The sequence below is a fragment of the Oryza glaberrima genome, chromosome 2 (assembly GCF_000147395.1).
Source record: "Oryza glaberrima chromosome 2, OglaRS2, whole genome shotgun sequence".
Classification (NCBI taxonomy): domain Eukaryota; kingdom Viridiplantae; phylum Streptophyta; class Magnoliopsida; order Poales; family Poaceae; genus Oryza; species Oryza glaberrima.
The window spans coordinates 25,649,771-25,670,594 of NC_068327.1; the positions used below are offsets into that span (position 1 = coordinate 25,649,771).

Below are 20,824 nucleotides of genomic sequence, written 5' to 3' on the forward strand. Positions count from 1 at the left end.
CCTCTACCAGGGTACCAACAGACTTCAGTGCATGGCTACTTGAACAATATGGTACAAGACAGCACGTGCTCGTTTGGATCTAAGCCTTGCCCAGTGAGGAGAGGCATTTGGTAGCAGTAAAAAAATCAAGCCATATCGCGCAAGAAAAAACTGGCTCGCGCGGGAGAGCCCATTTGGCTCGCCTTTGATGGCAAGCTCGTCTCTCGCACAAGTTTTATGCAAAACCGAGTGAAAAGCTAGTGTGCAAAGCAAACCAACCAAATAGCTTTCCAAGGAAAGGTTCGCTTCGGTTTACCTCGGCGAGCTATAGCCCGAATCAGCAAACAACCAGACATGCCCTAGCAATCAAGACATGACTCTCTCTTATTGAGTCAAGAAGATCGCTTAGCAACAGGGAAGCACGAGAGTGTTTTCATGCTACTACTAGCTGTTAGTGAACAATTAACCTAGCAGGTTCCCAACACGCAGCAGGCGGCAACATGGGCGGATCTAACATGGGACATGGGGATTCAGATGAACCCGCAAACTTTTTGGGAACAAACAAACTGTTATTAGTGTGAAGGTTAAGGCAAATTTCTAGAACAGAAGCTAGGGTTAACGCAAATTCGATATATATATATATATATATAAAAGAGTGCTTGGGTAGAGAGAGATGGGAAAGAGGATGTGCTAACCAGGATGCGGCGGAAGCAGCAGGACGAACGACGGCGCCCCTGCTCGCTCGCTCGCGGGATGGATGGGGGATCGGCGCAGGCGGCGGTGGCGGAGGATGCGGCGGAAGCAGCAGGACGAGCGACGGCGCCGCCTCTGCTTGCTCGCGGGACGGATGGGGATCGGCGCTGGCCCTGGGACGACCTACTGATTGCCACTCTGAACCCGACCTGTGTTCCAACCGGTGAATCCGACCGGTTCAACTATCGGTTCAATAAAATAAGTAACGTTGAGTACTAGTGTATTTTATTGAGAATTTTGATTTAATCAACACATAAAAAATATATTTGTTTCGTTTCTAAAACTATTGTAGCGACTAGCCCAAATAGTCAGGCACGCACGCATGTATGCAGTAAGGGTGTGTTTGGCAAATGGGATATGACAGGTGGGATTGAGAAATGGAAATGAATGAATGGCTAGGATTAATGAGGTGTGAAGAATGGATGGCTAGGATGTAATATTGTCTTTTGGAGGGTGGGATATTATTTTCCAATCCTATTTGCCAAACAAAGCCTAAAGGTAGTAACGGGTCCAACTTTTTTGCCATGTGCTCACTTTTTATATATTTCTGGCATGAAAATATTTAAGAATTAGGTAGGGTTTTAAAAAAACCTACAGACCTTGTATATTGGGGATTTAATTAAGCCAGCTCATTTTTACTTTGGTTCAGTAGAAAATCATTTGGTTTAAATGATTTTTCTCAAGTTAATTATATTAGCTCATTTTTTCTTTGGTTCTCAAGTTAATTATATCGTCGGACTAGACATTGGTTCCGTTTTTTAAACCCCGGGTTCGGTTCGGTTATAATATTTAACATCCGCTATATTATTTCATACTTATATTTTTCTGGCTTAAGTATGTGTTATTAAGCAATCTCCTACTCTTGGTCACTTGTCTAACCGAATAGGTAGTGTTTGGCAAATAGGAAAAAGAAATAATTTCCCACCCGTCTTTAAATTCTAACAATTCATTCTCCCCCTTCCATTTAATCCTAACCCTTCATTTATTTCTCAATCCCAATCCCACCCCCATTTCCCATTATGCAAACACACTCATAGGGGATGGGTGAGTACAAGTAGGTAAGAAGTACAATTCACTTCAATAATATAAATAAATTCATGTTTTTTATCAGTTATTTTGTCTATGGGTGTGCTTAGTTATTTAGGTGTAAAAACTTTAAAGTATACTGACACACATTTGAATTATTAAATATAGACTAATAACAAAATAAATCATTAATAAATGTTTACTGTAGCATCATGTTGTAATATCATGGCGTAATTATGCTTAAAAGATTGAGATAATCCCTTATATGCCACCAAAATTGGTCTGATCCCTTATATGCCACTGAAAATTGGCTATTCTCTTATATGTCATTGGTCCAAATTTGTACACCCTCTCGTGCCACTACCATCAATTGACCATGTGTTGACCGTTAACTCTCAAGTAAAAAAGACATATTTGCCCTCTCTGAGTTGTTAGGCATACCCTATACTCAGAAGGGTAAATACGTCTTTTTTCCTTGAGAATTAACGGTCAACTGACGGAAGTGGCATGAGAGGGTGTGTAAATTTAGATCAATGGCATACAAGGGAAGAACCAATTTTCAATAGCATAAAAGGGATCAAACTAATTTTTAGTGGCATATAAGGGATTCTCTCTAAAAGATTTATCTCGCAATTTACATGTACACTGTGTAATTGATTTTTTTTTCTCACTTTTTTTTAATTAAGTTTGTTTTTGTACGGATGGAGTATGTATTCTGGTGCCAGTGTTTCCAGAATGCCCTTGAGCATTGAACAACGACCTGCCCAAAAGATACCGACACGGCCGTCCGGCGCCAGCTCGTGCGCCGCATACACCCGCAGGCGTACAGCGTACGCCACCACGCGCATCCGGTTCATCGCGCCGAAAGAAATCGGCCAAAAGCCGCTACTCTACTAGTACTACCCCACCCCCTCCCCCATTCGCCGCCACGCCACGCCGCTCCGCCTCGCCTCCTCCTATCTCTCGCCAAGCTCTTCCTCTTCCTCCTCCTCGCCGCGTGCCGAGAAGATGGGGAAGCGGTGGATCCCTCTCGAGGCCAACCCCGACGTCATGAACCAGGTGAGCGCCTCTCTCTCCTCCGCCGCCCTCGCGTCCATCGCTAGGGTTTCCCGCGCGCTCTTCTTCTTCTTCTTCCTCCTCCTCTTCCACACTCACCGCCTCACCGGTCGTCGCGGGGTTGGCGCCTCCGCTCGTGTCGCGCAGTTCATGTGGGGGCTGGGAGTCGCCGAGGGGGAGGCGCAGTTCTGCGACGTCTACGGCCTCGACGACGAGCTGCTCGCCATGGTGCCCCAGCCCGTGCTCGCCGTCCTCTTCCTCTACCCGCTCACTTCCCTGGTAAGTTCCCACCCTCGCGTTCTGCTTCCGCTTCGAGGTTTTTGTGGATTTACGTGGTGTCGAGAGGGTGATGAATGCTGCTTCGTGGGGTGATCAGGACGACGACGAGGAGGAATCGGGCGCTGCTGCCACTTCCACGGCTGGGGACAAGGTACGGCTGTACCCATCTGTTTTGTTTTTGCCGCATAGCGCATCCAATGTGCTCGATAGTCTTGCCTCGGTTTGATACATTGTGGTGTACATGCACTGAACTACAAATTGTGCATCGGATTTGTTACGGAATTGTCCTCGGTTTGAGCAATTGAGTTAGACTGTTTTGTGGATTGGATTTGTTATTCCAGTTAAAGTTACTGCACGGGATCAGGATTCAGATAGGTCTTTCACAGTTTGATTGGTGTTTGGCCTTCTTTTTTATGCATACATTATTACTCTGTACAATTAATGTTGTGTAGTGATATATTGGTTTCGGTGACCTCTGTTTGTAAAGTTTTAAGTAGTTGTTCTCTTTTACTGAATGTTGTGTATGAATTTGTATGCTTGTTTGATTTGTGATATTTCACTCTATCCACACAGGATTGCACTATTACTGTACTGGAAATTTTGCTAGTTGAATCTACTATTGTAGAATTTGCTGAACTAGATGTGTTAGTTCTGAGGTACCCAGGACATTGAACCTCAGTATTACTATGTCATGAAATGCAAGAGTGCCTTCTTCTCTCAGTACCATCAAGTGAACTCCAGAGATGGCTGTTTTTGAATACTCCCTCCGTTTCACAATGTAAGGCATTCTAGCATTTCCCACATTCATATTGATGTTAATGAATCTAGATAGATATATATGGGAAATGCTAGAATGACTTACATTGTGAAACGGAGGAAGTACCAAGATACCTCACCTTTTATCATGGTTGTGAAATTTCTTTTACATTATAGGTTGCATCAATGTGCTTTTAGCCTTTTACTAACAATACAGAACACCTGGGTGTGTGGCTACTCTCTGCAGTAAACATGGTCCTCTCCTCCTTTCTATTTTTGTAATGGATTTGCTGTAGTATTGATTCTCTTGCAGTACTTATAGATACAACTACTGTGCTATGTAAAAAAAATGAGGATGCATGCAAATGGTCAATGGACTTAACTATCCTTTGTAACTTGGAATTTGTAAACATGATATGCTACACTGTATCACTTAAATCTGTGTGCCCAATCAATTTTAGATCAATTGCCTAATTTATGTTTCTTTTTGAACTATAAATCAATTGTCAATTGACATGCTGCTATGGATGTACTGCAGTTCCAATTCTCATGTTATATCTTGATGTGGAAGTTCAATCCTCATGCAAGTGATTCTACAACTACTGCATCTTAATTTGTACAGTGTGACTCTACAACTACTGCAGATGACCTGATGTAGAGTCACTTCACCATAGTCATGAGTCAAGTTAGATGTTCCACAACTGGTTAAGATGCTGTTTTATTTGCAGAAAAAGCATTTTGTCACATATACAAGATGTGGCAGAATTTATAGTAAAACTGTGATGATTGTATAGATTGTCTGATGGCCTGATTGTTGTGCATGTTCCTTGTCCTGACCATTATTTTTCTTAGGGAGTGCATAAAAAATTGCACTCACTGTGAAACTATGGTTCAGCTTTCATTTTACTAGGAGACTTTTATGGTATGTACTGCATTCAGTTTTTGGTTCATTAATATTGTTCCATATTCATATTCTAATTGAGAAATACTAGCCTGCTTTCCCTTTTTTAGGGTGTTGGTTTCTGTTTCCTTCATCTGGCATATTAAATGGGTTGAGTGTTGACGTATATGATATGTTGGATATCTACTTTCACTCAATGCACGATGCCAATTTGAAGTTTACCAGTTTGAAATGTGCACATTTTAAATTATTTATTACTTGGAACTTTATATACCCTTCATTTTCTTAACCCAATACCTTGATATGCAGGATTTGAGCAAGAGGGTATACTTTACAAAGCAGACTGTTGGCAACGCATGCGGAACAGTTGGTGTTATCCATGCAATAGGGAATGCTGCATCCAAACTCAAGCTGGGTAATTACTTTAGCTTTGTATCCACGCTTAGCTAGTACCTCCGGTTAGTTAATATTGAGTCATTAACTGTCCTAAAGTGCTCTCTATATAGTAGTAAATAAGGAAAAACTATCAGATAGAAATAATCCAATAGATATTTTAAAAGGTTGCTCAAGGGATTCATATTCATCCAATTATGTTAGTTTGCTTGAACAGTAAACAGCAAGTATCCATGTCTGTTGTTCTAAAAGAAAAGGTATCCATGTCTATTCTGTCCTCACTTCTCATAGTCTCCTTCTTCAGCAAAATATAGTTGCTTGATTTGTGATACTTCATAGTGTTCCCCATTTTGTTTTCTTACTGAAATGTACACATCTTTGATGCGATGATGTGAAAAAATGGTACAAGGACATTGATATTAGACAACCAGCATGTCTAGGAGAAATTTGGCATGCTTAATCAATTTATGGTTATTGGGCTGCCCTTTAATTTGTTGGCTTAAACATGGATGTATGACCTAATTTGTTTAGTCTTATTCTTACTGTTTTTATTTGTAACAAGATCTGATGTCTGCTTTCTTCTTTGCAGTTGAGGGATCCTATTTTGATAGATTTTATAAACAAACTGTTGATATGGATCCAGTCCAGGTAATGTCTGTATGTTAAATTCATTGTGTTATCACTAATAAACTTTTTTGTTATCCTAATATGAACAGTTCTTGTTGTCTTCAGCGTGCTGCCTTTCTTGAGGAGGATGATGAGATGGAGGATGCTCATTCCGTTGCTGCTTCGGCTGGCGACACTGATGTAACCACTCGCATGCCCCTTTTCTATATGTTCACTTTTGTAATACAGTTTTAAACAACATCATGTTGAGTAGATTAGATAAATTTATCTCTTGCCATCATAATTTCTTACTCTTTTAATTCGAATAACTCCTTGAGATGGTAAATGCTGCTGGTAGGATGCCATTATACTAGAGTCTTCCTGCCCTCGGTTTACAAGCTCATATTGCAGAATTGAACTTACGAGGGATGTTCTTATAAGTTATAACAGGATTGCTTTAAATCACAATTACAATGAATAACCAAATATGCTACCACAGTACCACATAAGTGCACTTGTGGACCAACCTCCTTTAGCCAAAAGAAAAGGGAGAAGATAAGAAATGTTACCAATTGCCCATATCCATGATATAGTCCTTAATGTTGCTGCCATCCTAATCATCTTCCCTTTGCAGGCTAATGTTGAGGTGAACGAGCACTTTGTATGTTTCTCTTGTGTTGATGGTGGGTATCCGACTGCCTTTACTCAAAAAACAAATCCTAGTTTCAACTATCAATAATCTGTTCCCAACATTTTATTTTTTGGCATGCAACAGGTGAACTTTATGAGCTTGATGGACGAAAATCGCAACCAATATGTCATGGCCCTTCATCACCAGATACTTTGTTACAGGTCTCAAATTTTGCATTTTTCTTGTATCTTGCTTGTTTATCACCTATTGTTTTGAAATGATTCTTGTACATTCTATTTCTACCCTTATTTTAGTGCAAGCAGTTTTTTTGTGAAATGAATAATCGTAATTATTTGTCAAATGGAACTTATACATTATATTTGCTTAGGGGGGCACAAGCTAAAATGTATATGCACTGAACTTAACTTCTAGCATTTTTACATTCGGAATGCTTATGATCCATGGATTTAGGGTGTATTTTCTAATTTCTTCTTCTTCTTCTTTTGATATTTAACCATGAGTGAAGTTTAATTTGCTTTGATTTCTTCTCAGGATGCTGCAAAAGTCATCAAAGCCAGAATTGCGTCCAACCCTGACTCAATGAACTTCAACGTCATGGCTCTTTCGAAAGTTGTGTAAGATAAATGAGCGTTAGACCTTTTTCATTTCCATAGGCATACTACCGAAGGGGGAAAAATGAGGAACTACAGTTGAATAAAAGTAGTTTGCTTGCTCTTTGCAGGGGTTTTAGATCATAGACCAATGTGTTTGGATGATGTATTCACGTTTTGTCAATCGAGAGGTTATCACAGATTTAAAATCTTCCTGTTTTGGTTTTGAATGGAGTACTTAGTTACTAGAGCGATTTATACATGATTTCCTTGTCTTTTTTATACATCGATGCAAGATGAACGGATCACAATGTCAGGCTTATCCAAATTATAATGGCATGGTTCCAATTTTCCCTAAAATTCCCCCCCCCCCCCCCCCCCCCCTCCTCCTCCCCAAAGGCCCCAAGCCCTATCTCGTGGTCAAAAGTAAAAACTCAGTAGGGCCTTGATTTTTATTTAGTCTTTATACATTCCTGCATCCTAGCAGGGTTTCGTGTATACGGAGTATATCTTTGGTGTATAGTGTATACTGTATGGTCGTATAGATAAGTAAAATGGAAAAAGAAAATGGAGATGGCCGACTCAAACGAATGAACTGTGTATGTGTAGCTAACTACTGCACATGGGTGCCATGCCGGCACACGGCCTCCAGCGCGTGCGCGAGCGACGCCGAGAACACGGCCATCGACTGGAACACGGCGGGCAGCTTCCCCTGCACACAGGTCACCGCCGCGGACCTCGTCGCGTCGATGGCCTTGGCGTGCTTCCGCATCTCGTCCTCCACCGTCCTCCGGCACGCCGCGATCTCGTCCCTCCGCTGCGCCACCTCGTTGCTCGCGTCGCGCGCGTGCATGCCGTCGTCCCCCCAATGCCTCATCCCCCGGTGCCACAGCGAGAGGCCCATCGGCGGCACGTACGAGTCGTAGTAGCTCTTCTCCACCTGCCGCAGCATCCGCGACTTGCGGTCGAGCTCGCGGGAGTACTGGCTGACGCGCCGCGCTACCCGCAGCTCGTCGCTCTGGAGACCGTACAGCGACCGGACGGCGCCGGCGAAGCTCTTGATCGACTTGAGCACGTCGGCGCAGTGCACGCGGTCGAGCGCCTGCCCCCACCGCTCGACGAAGGCGGCGAGCTCGGCGGCGACGGGGGAGGCCACCGCCTCGGCGCCGTCGACGACGGCCGGCGCCTCCTGCAGCGTCAGCTTGAGCCAGCCGTGCAGCGCGTGGACGTAGTCGCGCTGGTGCTTGGCCAGGTGGCCCAGGGCGGCGCACCATGACGACATGGCGACCTCGAGCGCCCGCGTGGTCTCGTGGTGGATCTCCGTCGTGGGGTCCATGGACGTCCGGCTGCTGAGCCCGCGCAGCTGCTGCGCGATCAGGCCCTGCGCCTCGTGGTGCTGCCGCATCGCCCTCCACATGTCGAGCGTGGCGTGGCAGAGCCCCAGCAGCTGGCGCGCCAGGTGCGTGTCGCGGAGCTCCGCGATGGACGCGGAGGTCGCGGCCACGGCCTGCGAGGCCGTCGCGAGCTGCGCGCGCGCCTTCTCCCACGCGGCCTTGAGCTTCAGGACGTCCACGTCGATCTTCCTGCTGTACTCCTGGTCACTCAGCTCCGCCTTCTTCTTGTCGTGCTGGACCTGCAGCCGCTCTCTCGCCTGCATTGCAACGTCAAATCACTCTACTGGCCATACAAGTTACAACACGCACGGTAATACGTACGGTATGACGGCTAGTAGTTTTGATTCGACCATGTGTTTTTTGGTATTTTGTCATTACCTTGACCTCTCGATACAGCTTCTTCTCCCAGGCCAGCAGCTGCTGCAAGGTGGAGCTATGCCTCTGCTCGCCATTGATGCTGTCGACGCGGTCGTGCGCAACCGACGGCGCCGACAGGCAGCAAAGCGCGCCCAAGATGCTGTGCGGTCCACCTGCAACAAAATCAATTCATTTGGTGGTGATCAGTGGCAAGAAAACTTTCTGCTCTGCAACTCATGCTCTCTGTCAGTGTTTACTTTTAAGTGATCAACTGATCATAATGTCACACCTTTGTATTGGCCAGTGAGGCAGTGGCCACATGTACAGTAAATGTGAATGTGCGAATTAAGTAGAGTTGCTAGTGGCTTACGCTTGAACTCGTCGTTGCTGGCCTCGAGGTGGCTCGACACGGCGTCGCCGGCGACGCTGGCCTTGAGGAAGTACTCCTCCAACCCCGCCGCGACCTCCGCGAGGCTACGGTGCCTCACCACCATCCTCAGCTCCTCATCACCGCCGCCTTCCTCTCGCGTGACCGACGGCACCCCGGCCCCGCCGCCAACAAGATGATCATCAACAGCAGCGCCGACCAGCTCCTCCTCCAACTCCTGCGCGCGCCGCCGCAGCTGCTGCTGCTGCTCGATGGAGCGGAGGAGCGGCGGCGGCGTGGAGGGCGCGACGACGGGGCGGTGGACGATCACGGCGGGCGGGGCGTGGTCGGACACCGGGAGCGGCTCGCCGACCGCGAAGCGGGAGAGCGCGGACGCGGCGTGGGTGAGCGACCGGAGGTACGCGGCGTGCGAGGCCGCGAGGTGGCGCCGCAGCCGCACCGCCTCCCGCATCAGCCGCCGCCTCTCCCTGCACCGCTTCATGTGCTCCCGCCCCGCGGCCACCCGCGCGGCGTCCTCCTGCCCGCGCGACGCTACGGCGCCCATATATATATCACTGCCGGTTTCCTTCTGTTCGTCGGCCGGCGTGGGAAGCAAGCGCGACACTCCCGATCGATCGAGTCTTAGGTCGGATGGAGTGGAGTTGCGCGGTCGATGTGGGACTAAATATGGGAGGTGATTTGATGGAGCAAGAGGGAAGCTAATTAAGCTAAGTATAGGTTTTAGGCGAGCTAGGTGTAGTGTAGTGTGGCGTCAAAGATGGCACGTACTTATCGGTATCGGCGCTCTCGTCGGAATGGCCGCGTCGCGTTGTTGTTTATGGACACAGCACAATGGAGAACGAACAAAAGAAAGGCAAAAGAAGATCGAATGATAGGAAAGGGCGGTGGGAAAAGGAGGAGGAAGGAGCATGTCGCATATTCAGGTGCGTAGATACGAACTAGAACGCGACACATGCATTTTAGGGATTCCGTTAACTCATGCCTGCTTCCATGCGGCCACGTGGCTAACTCAGTTTTTATTCCAGTTATAAATCATTCGACCATAGGTAGGAGTAGTAAAGAGCCCGATTTCCATTTGCAGTGTACACTCCATGCAGTCACTGGTCGTCGGCCTCGCTCGCCGAGTCATCGTCTCGTCGACGCTGAATCGCTGATACCTTTGCGAACTGAATCGTGGGCTGTCGGCTCGGCTCGTCGAGAAAAAACTGGAAAAAGGAGAGGATCTCATCACCGATCGACCGACTGACTCACCCGCGCGAAGGATCTACGTACGTACGTACACAAACACGGCGACGCTTATCCCTAGCTCCCGCGGACCTGCGTACGTGTCCCGGTATCACCTTCCACTGTTCCCCTTCTGTCCCCCGGCTTTCGCGTCTCAGTGCGTCTGCTTTGTGAAAAAAAGGCTTGAATTGCGTGGCGCCGCACCTTTCACAAAGGCTGGCATTTGAATCCACACACACACGGATGAATTATCGCGGTAATGCTATGTTTCTAAAGCGATTTTTTGCAATCTTTTGCCGCTGTTTTGTTCTCTATCATTGCTTGCTCAATTAGCTTCTGGAATGCTTCTGGTTGGCCGGGTTGACGAATGACGACGAGGGAAGTGGAAGCTAGATAAGGCAGCTCTTTCGCCAGGAGGAGAAAAGGCGAGGACCGAGGAGGAGTTGGTGACTTGGTGTGGGTGCGTGGCGGTTGGTGTTTACTGAGACACGAAGCAAATCCATGGTAGGTGATTAATGTGGTTCGGAGCGCAGAGGATAATGCCGTGCCGAGTTGGTCCGAGGAAATGGATGAGCGAGGAAGAAGATGGGTTAGTGGGTTGTGCGTACGTGAGCACGACCGACGCTTGTCTTTAGTAGAGTTTGATTGTTGCTGAATTGAGCAACATTTTTGCATCTTGGTCCTTTGCAAAAAGTAATTCTACAAAATATATTCCAAGTTTGGACCTCACATTGACATCAAAACCAGAGAGTCTACCTATAAATCGTTAGTGTCAACCTTCTTGGTAGTGTAGCTATTATGGTGATTGGCCTGCATATAGGGAAGAGGTCGACAACAGAACACAGCAGCATAAATCTACATATTTAGTTTTCATAAACCTAAAGGTGGCATCAACGTACAAGAAGTTAACACCAATACCTCTAGCATCAACCTCTATAGAGTTATACATTAGCAACGCAGATGGCTAAAGTTATCATATGTGTGTTACAGGTCCATACAAGTCTCCTTATTTCCAACACATTATATGTCGATGTTGGTGCGCACCAACCTGAGGTCCATTTGTGAAATAATAGCATGTTCTAACTTGACGATTGGGGGGGGGGGGGCATGTAAAGTCAATTGGATAAAGACGTGCCTGCCGATCAGCCGGGGGGGGGGGGGGAGGGGGCTTGGGAGTCCTAAACTTGGACAAGCTCACAAGGGCCTTGAGATTGCGATGGTTATGACATTAATGGAAGGACCCGACCAAACCGTGGGTGGGACTGGAGATGCCTTGTGATGGATTAGACAAGGACTTTTTTGCTGCCTCGACAAAGATAACCGTCGGAGATAGGAATACGGCACGCTTCTAGGACTCTACATGGATTGATGGGCAAAGACCAAAAGACCTCATGCCACTTGTCTATGGGATCTCCAAAAATAGAAGAAAATCCCTGCGCCAAGGGAAAGAGGGTGACGCCTGGGTGAATGACCTGACCCTCGATGCGGCCTCGCCTATCATAATCAACCTCGTCGAGCAACTGGTCCGTTTGTGGGAAGCGGTTCGGAATGTGCAACTAGACAGTGAAGAACCGGACCAGATTGCCTGGAGATTCACAAGTAATGGGCACTACACAGCTTTCTCGGCCTATCATGCACAGTGTTTAGGGGTGCCAAACTCAAGTCTAAACTCCCTGATCTGGAAAGTCTGGGCGCCGGGGAAATGTAAATTTCATGCATGGCTTATTATCCAAAATAGAGTCTAGACATCTGACCGGCTTGCAACAAGAGGTTGGCAAAAAAATGGACATTGCCCTCTCTGCCGTTCTGAAGCTGAGACGGGACTGCACCTCGTCTTCAAGTGCAGATACAGAAAGAGAATTTGGCACCTAGTTGCTACTTGTACGGGCTATCAACAATTGGAGCCGACTGAGTGGGAGGAACCCCGGTCAGTCCACCAATGGTGGGAGAGCTTGGCAAATACACCCGACGTCCAAAAAAGGGCCTCCGATCCCTCATCCTGCTAGTCGTCTGGGAAATCTGGAAGGAGAGGAACTGGCAGATCTTCGACCACAAAGAGGCAGCAACAGGCTTTCTTCTAACACGAATCGAGGAGGAGGCTAGTCTATGGGCTCTAGCGGGGCTAAAAGATTGCGTGAACTCGTCCCGCACATTGTATAGTGTATAGCTCAAAGTTTCTTTTCTTTACCCTTAGGGGTTGTATTTTCTTCTGCTCTATTCAATGAAAAGGTACTACTGTGATGTTTTCCGTTAAAAAAAAGAATATAGACAAAATAAAGTAGCTCATATGGATTAATAGAAAGCGAGCAAATAACTTATAAAAAGTTCTCTAAATGAAGATGGTTTTAAATCGTGCTAGCCTGCTAGGTGATGGTCGCGTACTCACTTCTATTTGGGGAGATGGTGAAGATGTTTTTTCATATTCTTCTCAAGAATCGTGAAATACTCTCTGGTCCTAAACATATCTCTCCCATCCAACGCTGTGTGATGTGTTGTCTAAAATTCTAAACTACACCAGTCGCTTCGCGATTCTGAATCAAAAGCCCATCAGCCCATATAGGTTTGTTTTGGTTTGAAGTCCTGTTAAAATTTTGTAGTGTTTGAAACTTAGACAAAATTTGGTACTACCAAAATTTTAGTAGGATTGTATATTGTTTCAACTTTACTAAGTTAGCAAGATTTGGTCTCAATCTAAATAGCTAGCAAGTACAATTCAAAACAAACAAATAAATTGGTAGGTCAGTTGACCTCAATTCAAACATGCCCATATATACCTTTCACCTTGAAAGGAGCTAACTCTGACAACTAGGGCTTGTCCACTAAATCTGTCATTATTGATGAATGTTTATGTTTCAAAAAGAAAGAAAGTAAAATCACTTCCAATTAGCAAACTTATTTTTTATATATATATATAAGTTTTGACACCATCGAACTGGTTAGAGCCTATGAGCCCTTTCACAAATCACCTTAGCTCTCAAATATTTTTAGCTCAAAAACCTACTCCCTCCGTCTAAAAATATAAGTATTTTTAGACCCTGACACGGTCTACAATATGCTACTTTGACCAACAATATTTATAAAAATAATATGTTTTAAATAAAAAGAGTTACATATTATGATAGTTTGTTTAATGATAAATCTAGTAACATCAATGTAAATCAATTTTACATGTTTGATATTTTTTATTTTTTTTGCTATTAATGATTAAAGTTATAAATGTTTAACTTGTAACTATGCTAATAATATTTATATTTTCGGATAGTGGGAGTATTAAATTTCATCTCAACCTTTTTAGATCCAGTTTATACCCAGTCACTCTGGTGCTTCTTGACTTGTCCTTTTTCGACCCTCGTCGATCTGCCTGCTGTGCGTGTCCTGCGCCCTGCCACGCACTCATTACGCGCGGCTGACTCGGATATTGCTGGCCACGGATTACGCCTACTCACTTCTACAGTTCTACTCCGTATTTGCGGTTTGCTGCCCTGGAAAGCTAGCTAGCCATGCCACCGCTGAAACTGAAATGGACCTGGAAAAGCTTCTTTTTCCAGAAGAATTAAGCCGCAAAATCATCACAATTCACACAACCAACCCAAGCGCGGCAAACAAGCCAACACCTCGTGCAGCGCAGCAACAAGCCCACAAGGGTTTGGGCGTTTGGTGATCGATTTGGGTTTGGAACGTTTGGTGAAATTGCTGCCTGCTTCTTTGCCCCGGTTGGTTCTCTCTAGTTGGGAACAAGACGGAGTGCAGGGTATCCACGTGTCTGGATCCTACTGGCTGGCCTCATGACAAAGAGCACCCGTCAATGGTCGTGATCATTAGTACTCTCTCCGTTAAAAAAAAAAGACAAACCCTGATTTTCGTGTCCAACGTTTGATCATCCGTCTTATTTGAAAAAATTATAAAAAAATTAAAAAGACAAGTCACACATAAAATATTAATCATGGTTTATCATCTAACAACAATAAAAATACTAATTATAAAAAAATTTTATATAAGACGGACAGTCAAAGTTGGACACGGAAATCAGAGTTTGCTTTCTTTTCGCTCCTCGTCCTCGGCTCCCCGCACGTGCGCACTACCATGGACTGGTCATCACTTGTCGCCATCACTTTGATGCGTCACCAACTAGCTAAGACCGGCTAGCTAGGTTGATGGCGAGAGTAATCTCTGTTGTGAACTTGGAAATTTGGAAGAGATCCAAATCCAATGTGGTACTGCACCCTCTTGCTTAAGAGAAGGGGCAAAGTATCCAAAGCATTTTCCCTGTTTATCCGAGTATAATTTTTTTTAGATAAAGGATTATTAAACCTGGCCTCTACACGTTTGTGGGGCAAAGTATCCAAACCCGGCCTCTAAATGTTTATCCGAGTATAAATATACATTGTTTTTGGGCAATTTTTCATCACCAGGTCTAGTGCATGATTTTAGGTGAGAGTCATATTGCACTAGCACTATGAAACTCATAAGTAGCCGGTGAAAGAAAAAGAAAAAAAATCCAAAAAATAACATTAACAAACGTTTAATTTAAAAAAAATGCTATTAACAAGTACGAGTTTCATGAAATATCAAAATACAAGCGACTTTGTCCCAGAAATGCAATCGTCGTTAGAGCTTCTTTAGCAGACATTCGTTAAGTACTATAGGATGAACAATACATTGAACAGCGTGTGATGAATGAAACCCTAACATCGATGGTATTTATGAGAGAATCGTTCTTGCGATGACATTTTATGAAACTCGCATTCATTGATAGCATTTTTTGGATTTGAGTATTAGTTAATGGTATTTTTTAAAATTTTCTCAAAGAAAAATGTCTTACTACAATACTACTCGACACCAAGGGAGATCCTACTCAATTGCAACTGACATACAGTTAAGCCAGAGAATTAATCCGTTCCTTCTCGACACCTTGAACTTGTTATGGGCAGTGGGCATATTGCCCGACACCTGATTACGACTGGGATCAAATCCACGCAATCCTATTACATCAAACTGTTAATGACACTCCATTATAATGGATAAGCACAAGGGCTAGTTCTTTAAACACCTTGCATTTGGCCGCTTTCTTGTCAATCATATTTTATACGGCGTAGTTACAAAGAATATCTTCAGTCCTTTGTGCTCATCAACTTGCCCTCTTGCTCCACCAACCATCAAGATCGCACCGAACGACGGCTTTTAGTCAGCAACTGGGTGATTAGTTAATTCGCTGCGTTCAAAAGAAATGGTTAATTCGCTAGTGCGTGCCAGTATTGCACGTGCCGACCGTTTTGCAATTAATTTAATTAAGGGCTATGACATGTAGGATTAGCTAATTCGATTTGATTTTGTTGTTCAGGTTCAGGTCTCCATCTGTTGACCCCAACAAAATCTTCAGTTTCAATGGGTACCTCCTCTCCTCTCTCATCCCATGGTTTATCAGTCAAACAAGCTATCTTCCATTTCGGTCAAACATGGTTTCATAAATTTAATTTTTGCATCAATACACCAGTGAGATGAACGCTCTGAACTTAGAGGTAAGCAACGATAAACATCTAGCACCTACTTCCCCAGTAAGCCTGGACTGAATCTCACTTGGTAGTAATTAATTATTGCAACTGACAATTCATTTGCAACCTTTGATATATGTAATGTTTGTTACATCATGATGGAGATTCGCAATTGTCTCATTTAGAATTTGTTGCGCCTTGTCTTGGCAATTAAGAGTAAACTTTACTTTGATCACTTTTTATTATTTATTATTGATGTTTCGCTTTCTATCACCCTTTAATAAATGTTTTCACTTTAAATCAGTTATTTTTTATCTATACGATATTTTAGACCACCTTTAATTATTTTATTTATTTCATTCAATTTGTCATATGCCAAATAAATGATTTTACATATAGTTGTAAAAGTTCATTGACGAGTAAGAATTGACGAGATCGTTCACATGCTTGAAAGAAAATTGGATAGTCCAAAGTGAAAAAGGACAAATTTATCTAGTCTTTGGTGAAAACATTGGTTAAAAAATAACAGAAGGTGAAATATAATAAAAGGTGATTCAAAATAAAATTTGCATAGTATGGTTGAAATTAGGGTGTGTTTGAATGGAAGTGAAAAGAGAAGAATGAAAATTTTCTCCGTTTCACCCTCGCTCACTCTAACGCAGCCTAATGAGATCTGACGTTCGCTAAACGATAAAACAGCAACCTGCTATAGTTTGAAAGGAATGTCCGATTGTGCGACTGTTATACCAAAGACCAAAGAGTATTCTCCCTTCTAGAAACGGTTTGAGAAAGTCTTTTTTCTAGTAAGATTTTATATGTATTGATCTTTTTCTTTTTCTCAAATTTTGTGCAAGTCTTACAAAACCTCACCACATTTCACAAACAATCTTTTTTTTTCCTTTTTTCTGGTGCTGCGCAATCATCCAAGAACAATGGCGTGATTGCCTGGAACTCGTCACATTTCTTGGAGCAGTGCATTGCTCTGTTCATGAACTTCTTCTATTCTGCAGAGAGTGATGCTCTGTTCTGAACTTGTTCGACCCATCAAGCAGCAATCGATCACGCACAGTCGCACAAGATGGCTAAATCACCACTACCACTACCACATCGCCACTTAGCTCACCAGCTGCTGGATCGGACCGGCGGCGAACCATGGCTGGGCCGGGAGGGCGAGCTGCACCGGTGCCTGCGCCGGTGGTGGCGGTGGTGGAACCAGTGCCATGGCCATGGACGCGGCCGCGGCCTCGCCTCTCTTCCTCCGCTTCGGTGACCCGGAGGAGGAAGACGACGACGAGGAGGAAGAGGATGAAGGGGAAGAAGAGCCGGAGCTCGCCGGGTCGGGATATGGCCGCTTGTTGCCCGCGGCGGCGGCGGCGGCCGCGGCGGCGATCTCGGAGCCGATGCGGAGCGGGAAGTTGAGGAGCGCGCGGGAGCCGCGCATGCGGTAGGCGGCGCGGTCGTACGCCACGGCGGCCTCCTCGGCGGAGTCGAACGTGCCGAGCCACACGCGCGCGCCGTTCTTGGCCGGGTCCCTGATCTCCGCCGCGAACTTGCCCCACGGCCGCTGCCTCACCCCGCGGTAGTGCTTCCCCCTCGACGCCACCGCCACGGCTTCGCCCTCGCCCTCCCTGATCCCCGGCGTCACCGTCGCCTCCGTCGACGTCACCTCCCCGGGCGTCCCCGCCTCGGACGACGACGACGCGAGGAAGCTGCCGATGGAGGACCCGTCGTAGGAGTCCTGCGACTCCGGCTTGACGGCGGCGAATGAGCCGTCGGGGAGCCAGCCGGAGGAGAAGGCGTCGCGGAGGGCGCCGTACACGACCATGTCCTCGGCGTCGTTGGGCCGGAACGGCAGCGACTCGCTCCACTGGTCGGCCACGAGGCTGCCGAAGCTTGAGCTCCGGCAGTACACCGGCCGCCGCGTCGGCGCCGGCGCCGTCGCCGGCGTCTCCTCCTCCTCCTCCAGGAGGTGGTGCCGGATGCTGTCCTGCGCGGCCACCTCTCTCGACGCCGGATTAAGCAGCATCTTTGAATTATCCCGTGAATTTGAATTTGATTTTGTTTTGACTCGGACTAGCGGAATTGTGGAGGGAGTCGGGTTCGCGACAGAATATATAGTAGAGTGGGAGTGCGTCGTCTTTTGTCGTCTCGCTTCTGGTTTCGTTGAACTTTCCTGCGTTATTATCCCCCACGTGATTTAATTAATGGTTTCTAAATTGTTTTGCGATTGGATTGGGTGCAACACTGTAGCCTAAACGTCAGCATCTAACTACATGACAAATGATTTTATAGCTTTTGAGTTAAGTGTTAATTAGTTTTAGATTTTCTCGTACGGGGCACCTCTTTAGTAGCTTATACCCTGTCTAATGTATATACTACAGTCAACAATACTCATGAAATTATTCACTGATGAAGTATGAGATAATACGGGACAATTGTGACGCAGGAGAAAACGAGACGGACGAAACTATTCTCACAGAACATATACGAACGCGATTAAAATGTGTGCACGCACGAAATTCTTTCCACTGGACTTTCCAGGTTTGACACACCGCCACGCGAGAGAGGGCAAGAAAGCGGATTTGTTTCACTTTAGATTACCGAATCTAAAGTGATTCAATTCTTCGTCTATGACTCGCCGGACTCCACCCGTCAATGCTCCACGGTTGAAGAAAAACCAGCGGCAATCTAGTCGCAATCGAGAGGGAGGGGCGACAGGTGAAACTTCAGGGTGATTTCCTAATTTGATTTGAGCTCGTACGCTTCCCCACATGCTCAAACTACCATTGCATGGAAAATTACCATGCCACGTGGATTTACACGCGACAGCATCGTTGTCATTGGATAGTACTACTACCTGCTTGCCAGTTAATACCACCAGTAAAACTTGAGGTGTGGACTCTTCTAGAGAGAGATCGTCATCGCTGCTCTTCTCCATTAAAGTTTAGAAGTTTACAACGTCGTACGTTCAGAGGGGTTGACATTGCATCTCAGCACCTACTAGTAATTCAAATTGCACCTTTTTTTTTTGAGAACTTCGAATTGCACCTCAATATCGATTGATTGCACTACGCTAATAGTATCTGAATGGATGAATTGCGAAGAAGAACTTTGTCAGTTTATGAAGAGTTCAGATGTTCCTTTCTTAAAAAAAAAAGGAAAGGAGAAAGAAAGACAGAAGAAGATGTTTGCCTTTGCGTTGCCCCGTCTGGACACCGAAACGGATTCCCAGCTGCGCCTGGGCCCAACCATTCTCTGGGTGCACTGAACCTGCCCCCTGGATCCAACGAATGATCAAACCAAAACCTATATAGAGAGATTAATGAGTTATGACCAGAGGAGGAAGAACAAACTGCTGTCGCTATCCATCCGATCAATAAACGAAGGAAAATGAAAAAAAAAAAAAAGGGTTCTGGATAGACTTTTCGACAAATCCTCACGTGTTGTGCTGACCATTCGTGGAGGAAAAATTGAGCGTGAGGTCGCGGGCATGGGGGCCGGACGACCTCGTGCGGACGCATGCCGATGGATGATCGATGCCTATCTCCCTCTTTCTTGGATGCTTCGTCGCGACAGAAACCACAATGGACAACCGGTCTCTCTCCCCCTCTCGCCCGATCGATCGACCGATCGCCGATCAGTCGCCTTCGGGGTTACTCTCGTTTCCACGCTTATTCCATAATCCATATTTCCTGCCTGCCTCTTGGGTGGCTGATACAGCTTACGGCGCCAGCCACGGGCGGATAGCGACGGCAGGACTAAGGTGGTGGTGCTGGTGCCCGTTGATAAGCTAGCTGCATTTTCTAATAGCTGCTCCAGTGAGTCTACAATCGATTCTAATGAAAAATGAGAACGGAATATACTGCCTCATCTTTTCGCTTATCCTTATACTTATCAATCAAAATTTGAATTTTTAATTTTAAATTTAAAACTAATTTTAAGTTTTTTCATCAAAGTTTATTTTTCAGTTTTTACTTTTACATCAATAAAAACACGTATATAAAATTTTTATTCATAAATTATTTTCCGTTTGTGACAGCCAAACGATGAGGTTGATATACTTTACTGTGGCACATGTCAGAGGAAAAATCGAAGTCTAAACTGTAGTTGAACTCAACTGAGTAAAGAATTATTTGTTGCCGGTAGCAGTTGGCACATGCAGTCAGCGTAGAACGTGGTAATTGTGGGAATTTTTAACATGGATCCCATATTCGACTTCAAATGCTACAGCTATCCAACTAAACACATTCGTTTTTGGTGGACTATACAAGTCGAACCGGCACTAGAGATGATCTAACGAGGATAAGACAGGACACCCTCTATTCAACCTCGTACCAGATTGGATAATAACCTGATACAAATCAAGATAGATGTTTATATATTTATAGTACTAAAAATATGTTTTATACTATGTTCCTAAAACACAAAAATTAATCGGCGAGGCCTCTTGATATTGTCTTATCACGCGACGCCATTCAGATTCGTCCGCACACGCTGTGTCATAGCCGTTTGATCGTGGGAGAGGTGGAGAAGCCTACTACACATGCATGCCTTTTTTTATTAGACATGTATGTCTTTTTTCCCCTTCTTATAAAGTTTTATCTCAAATTACTTATTCGATCTATAATTCGATTACATCATTGTGTTTGTTATAATTAAATCTTCACAACAAGATCTTACATATTATATTACGATGAAAAAATATTTATATTTATAAATTACTTTTATTATATACTCGTACGTATCGTAAGTTACTTTTATCGTATATAAATTACTTTTAGATTTTATTAAATTATTTATACATTCATAATGCTCTAAGTTGATTATTTTTATTATTGTTTTTAAGTCAATTCTATAATGTATGGACTTTAAATTTAATTTTTAGATATACCATTTTTTTCTCCCTACAACGAATTTACTTCTAATGTTGTAACAATTTACTTCCATTTTGTGCTAAGTTACTTTTATGATCTATGTA

General features: G+C 44.8%; 3 protein-coding genes across 3 annotated transcripts; 1 reads left to right on the forward strand and 2 right to left on the reverse strand.

Moving 5' to 3' along the window:
• Positions 1-2,655: 2,655 nt before the first annotated feature.
• Positions 2,656-7,313, forward strand: LOC127764693 (ubiquitin carboxyl-terminal hydrolase 3-like). Its single transcript, XM_052289606.1, has 9 exons — positions 2,656-2,817; positions 2,962-3,093; positions 3,191-3,244; positions 5,060-5,165; positions 5,733-5,791; positions 5,876-5,950; positions 6,384-6,432; positions 6,525-6,601; positions 6,933-7,313. Exons 1-9 carry the CDS (start codon positions 2,767-2,769, stop codon positions 7,017-7,019), a joined length of 690 nt encoding a protein of 229 aa, XP_052145566.1. The 5' UTR covers positions 2,656-2,766; the 3' UTR covers positions 7,020-7,313.
• Positions 7,314-7,408: 95 nt separating this feature from the next.
• On the reverse strand, positions 7,409-9,961 carry LOC127761054 (protein ROLLING AND ERECT LEAF 2-like). The gene is made up of 3 exons (XM_052285261.1): positions 9,113-9,961; positions 8,764-8,915; positions 7,409-8,642 (listed from the first exon to the last, which is right to left on the reverse strand). The coding sequence occupies exons 1-3, from the start codon at positions 9,672-9,674 to the stop codon at positions 7,605-7,607; spliced, it is 1,752 nt and encodes a 583-aa protein (XP_052141221.1). The 5' UTR covers positions 9,675-9,961; the 3' UTR covers positions 7,409-7,604.
• A 6,759-nt stretch (positions 9,962-16,720) lies between these two features.
• On the reverse strand, positions 16,721-17,942 carry LOC127761055 (ethylene-responsive transcription factor 2-like). The gene has a single exon (XM_052285262.1). The coding sequence runs from the start codon at positions 17,870-17,872 to the stop codon at positions 16,961-16,963; it is 912 nt and encodes a 303-aa protein (XP_052141222.1). The 5' UTR covers positions 17,873-17,942; the 3' UTR covers positions 16,721-16,960.
• Positions 17,943-20,824: the final 2,882 nt, after the last annotated feature.

What these genes read in the sequence shown, in the direction of transcription:
- LOC127764693 (XM_052289606.1), top strand. Translation starts at nt 2,767, where the DNA reads ATGGGGAAGCGGTGGATCCCTCTCGAGGCCAACCCCGACGTCATGAAC. An exon ending in TCTACCCGCTCACTTCCCTG is followed by an intron (nt 3,094 to 3,190) that starts GTAAGTTCCCAC and finishes TGGGGTGATCAG; the next exon opens with GACGACGACGAGGAGGAATC. An exon ending in CTTCGGCTGGCGACACTGAT is followed by an intron (nt 5,951 to 6,383) that starts GTAACCACTCGC and finishes TTCCCTTTGCAG; the next exon opens with GCTAATGTTGAGGTGAACGA.
- LOC127761054 (XM_052285261.1), bottom strand. Translation starts at nt 9,674, where the DNA reads ATGGGCGCCGTAGCGTCGCGCGGGCAGGAGGACGCCGCGCGGGTGGCC. An exon ending in CAGCAACGACGAGTTCAAGC is followed by an intron (nt 8,916 to 9,112) that starts GTAAGCCACTAG and finishes ATTTTGTTGCAG; the next exon opens with GTGGACCGCACAGCATCTTG. An exon ending in AGCTGTATCGAGAGGTCAAG is followed by an intron (nt 8,643 to 8,763) that starts GTAATGACAAAA and finishes GTTGCAATGCAG; the next exon opens with GCGAGAGAGCGGCTGCAGGT.
- LOC127761055 (XM_052285262.1), bottom strand. Translation starts at nt 17,872, where the DNA reads ATGCTGCTTAATCCGGCGTCGAGAGAGGTGGCCGCGCAGGACAGCATC.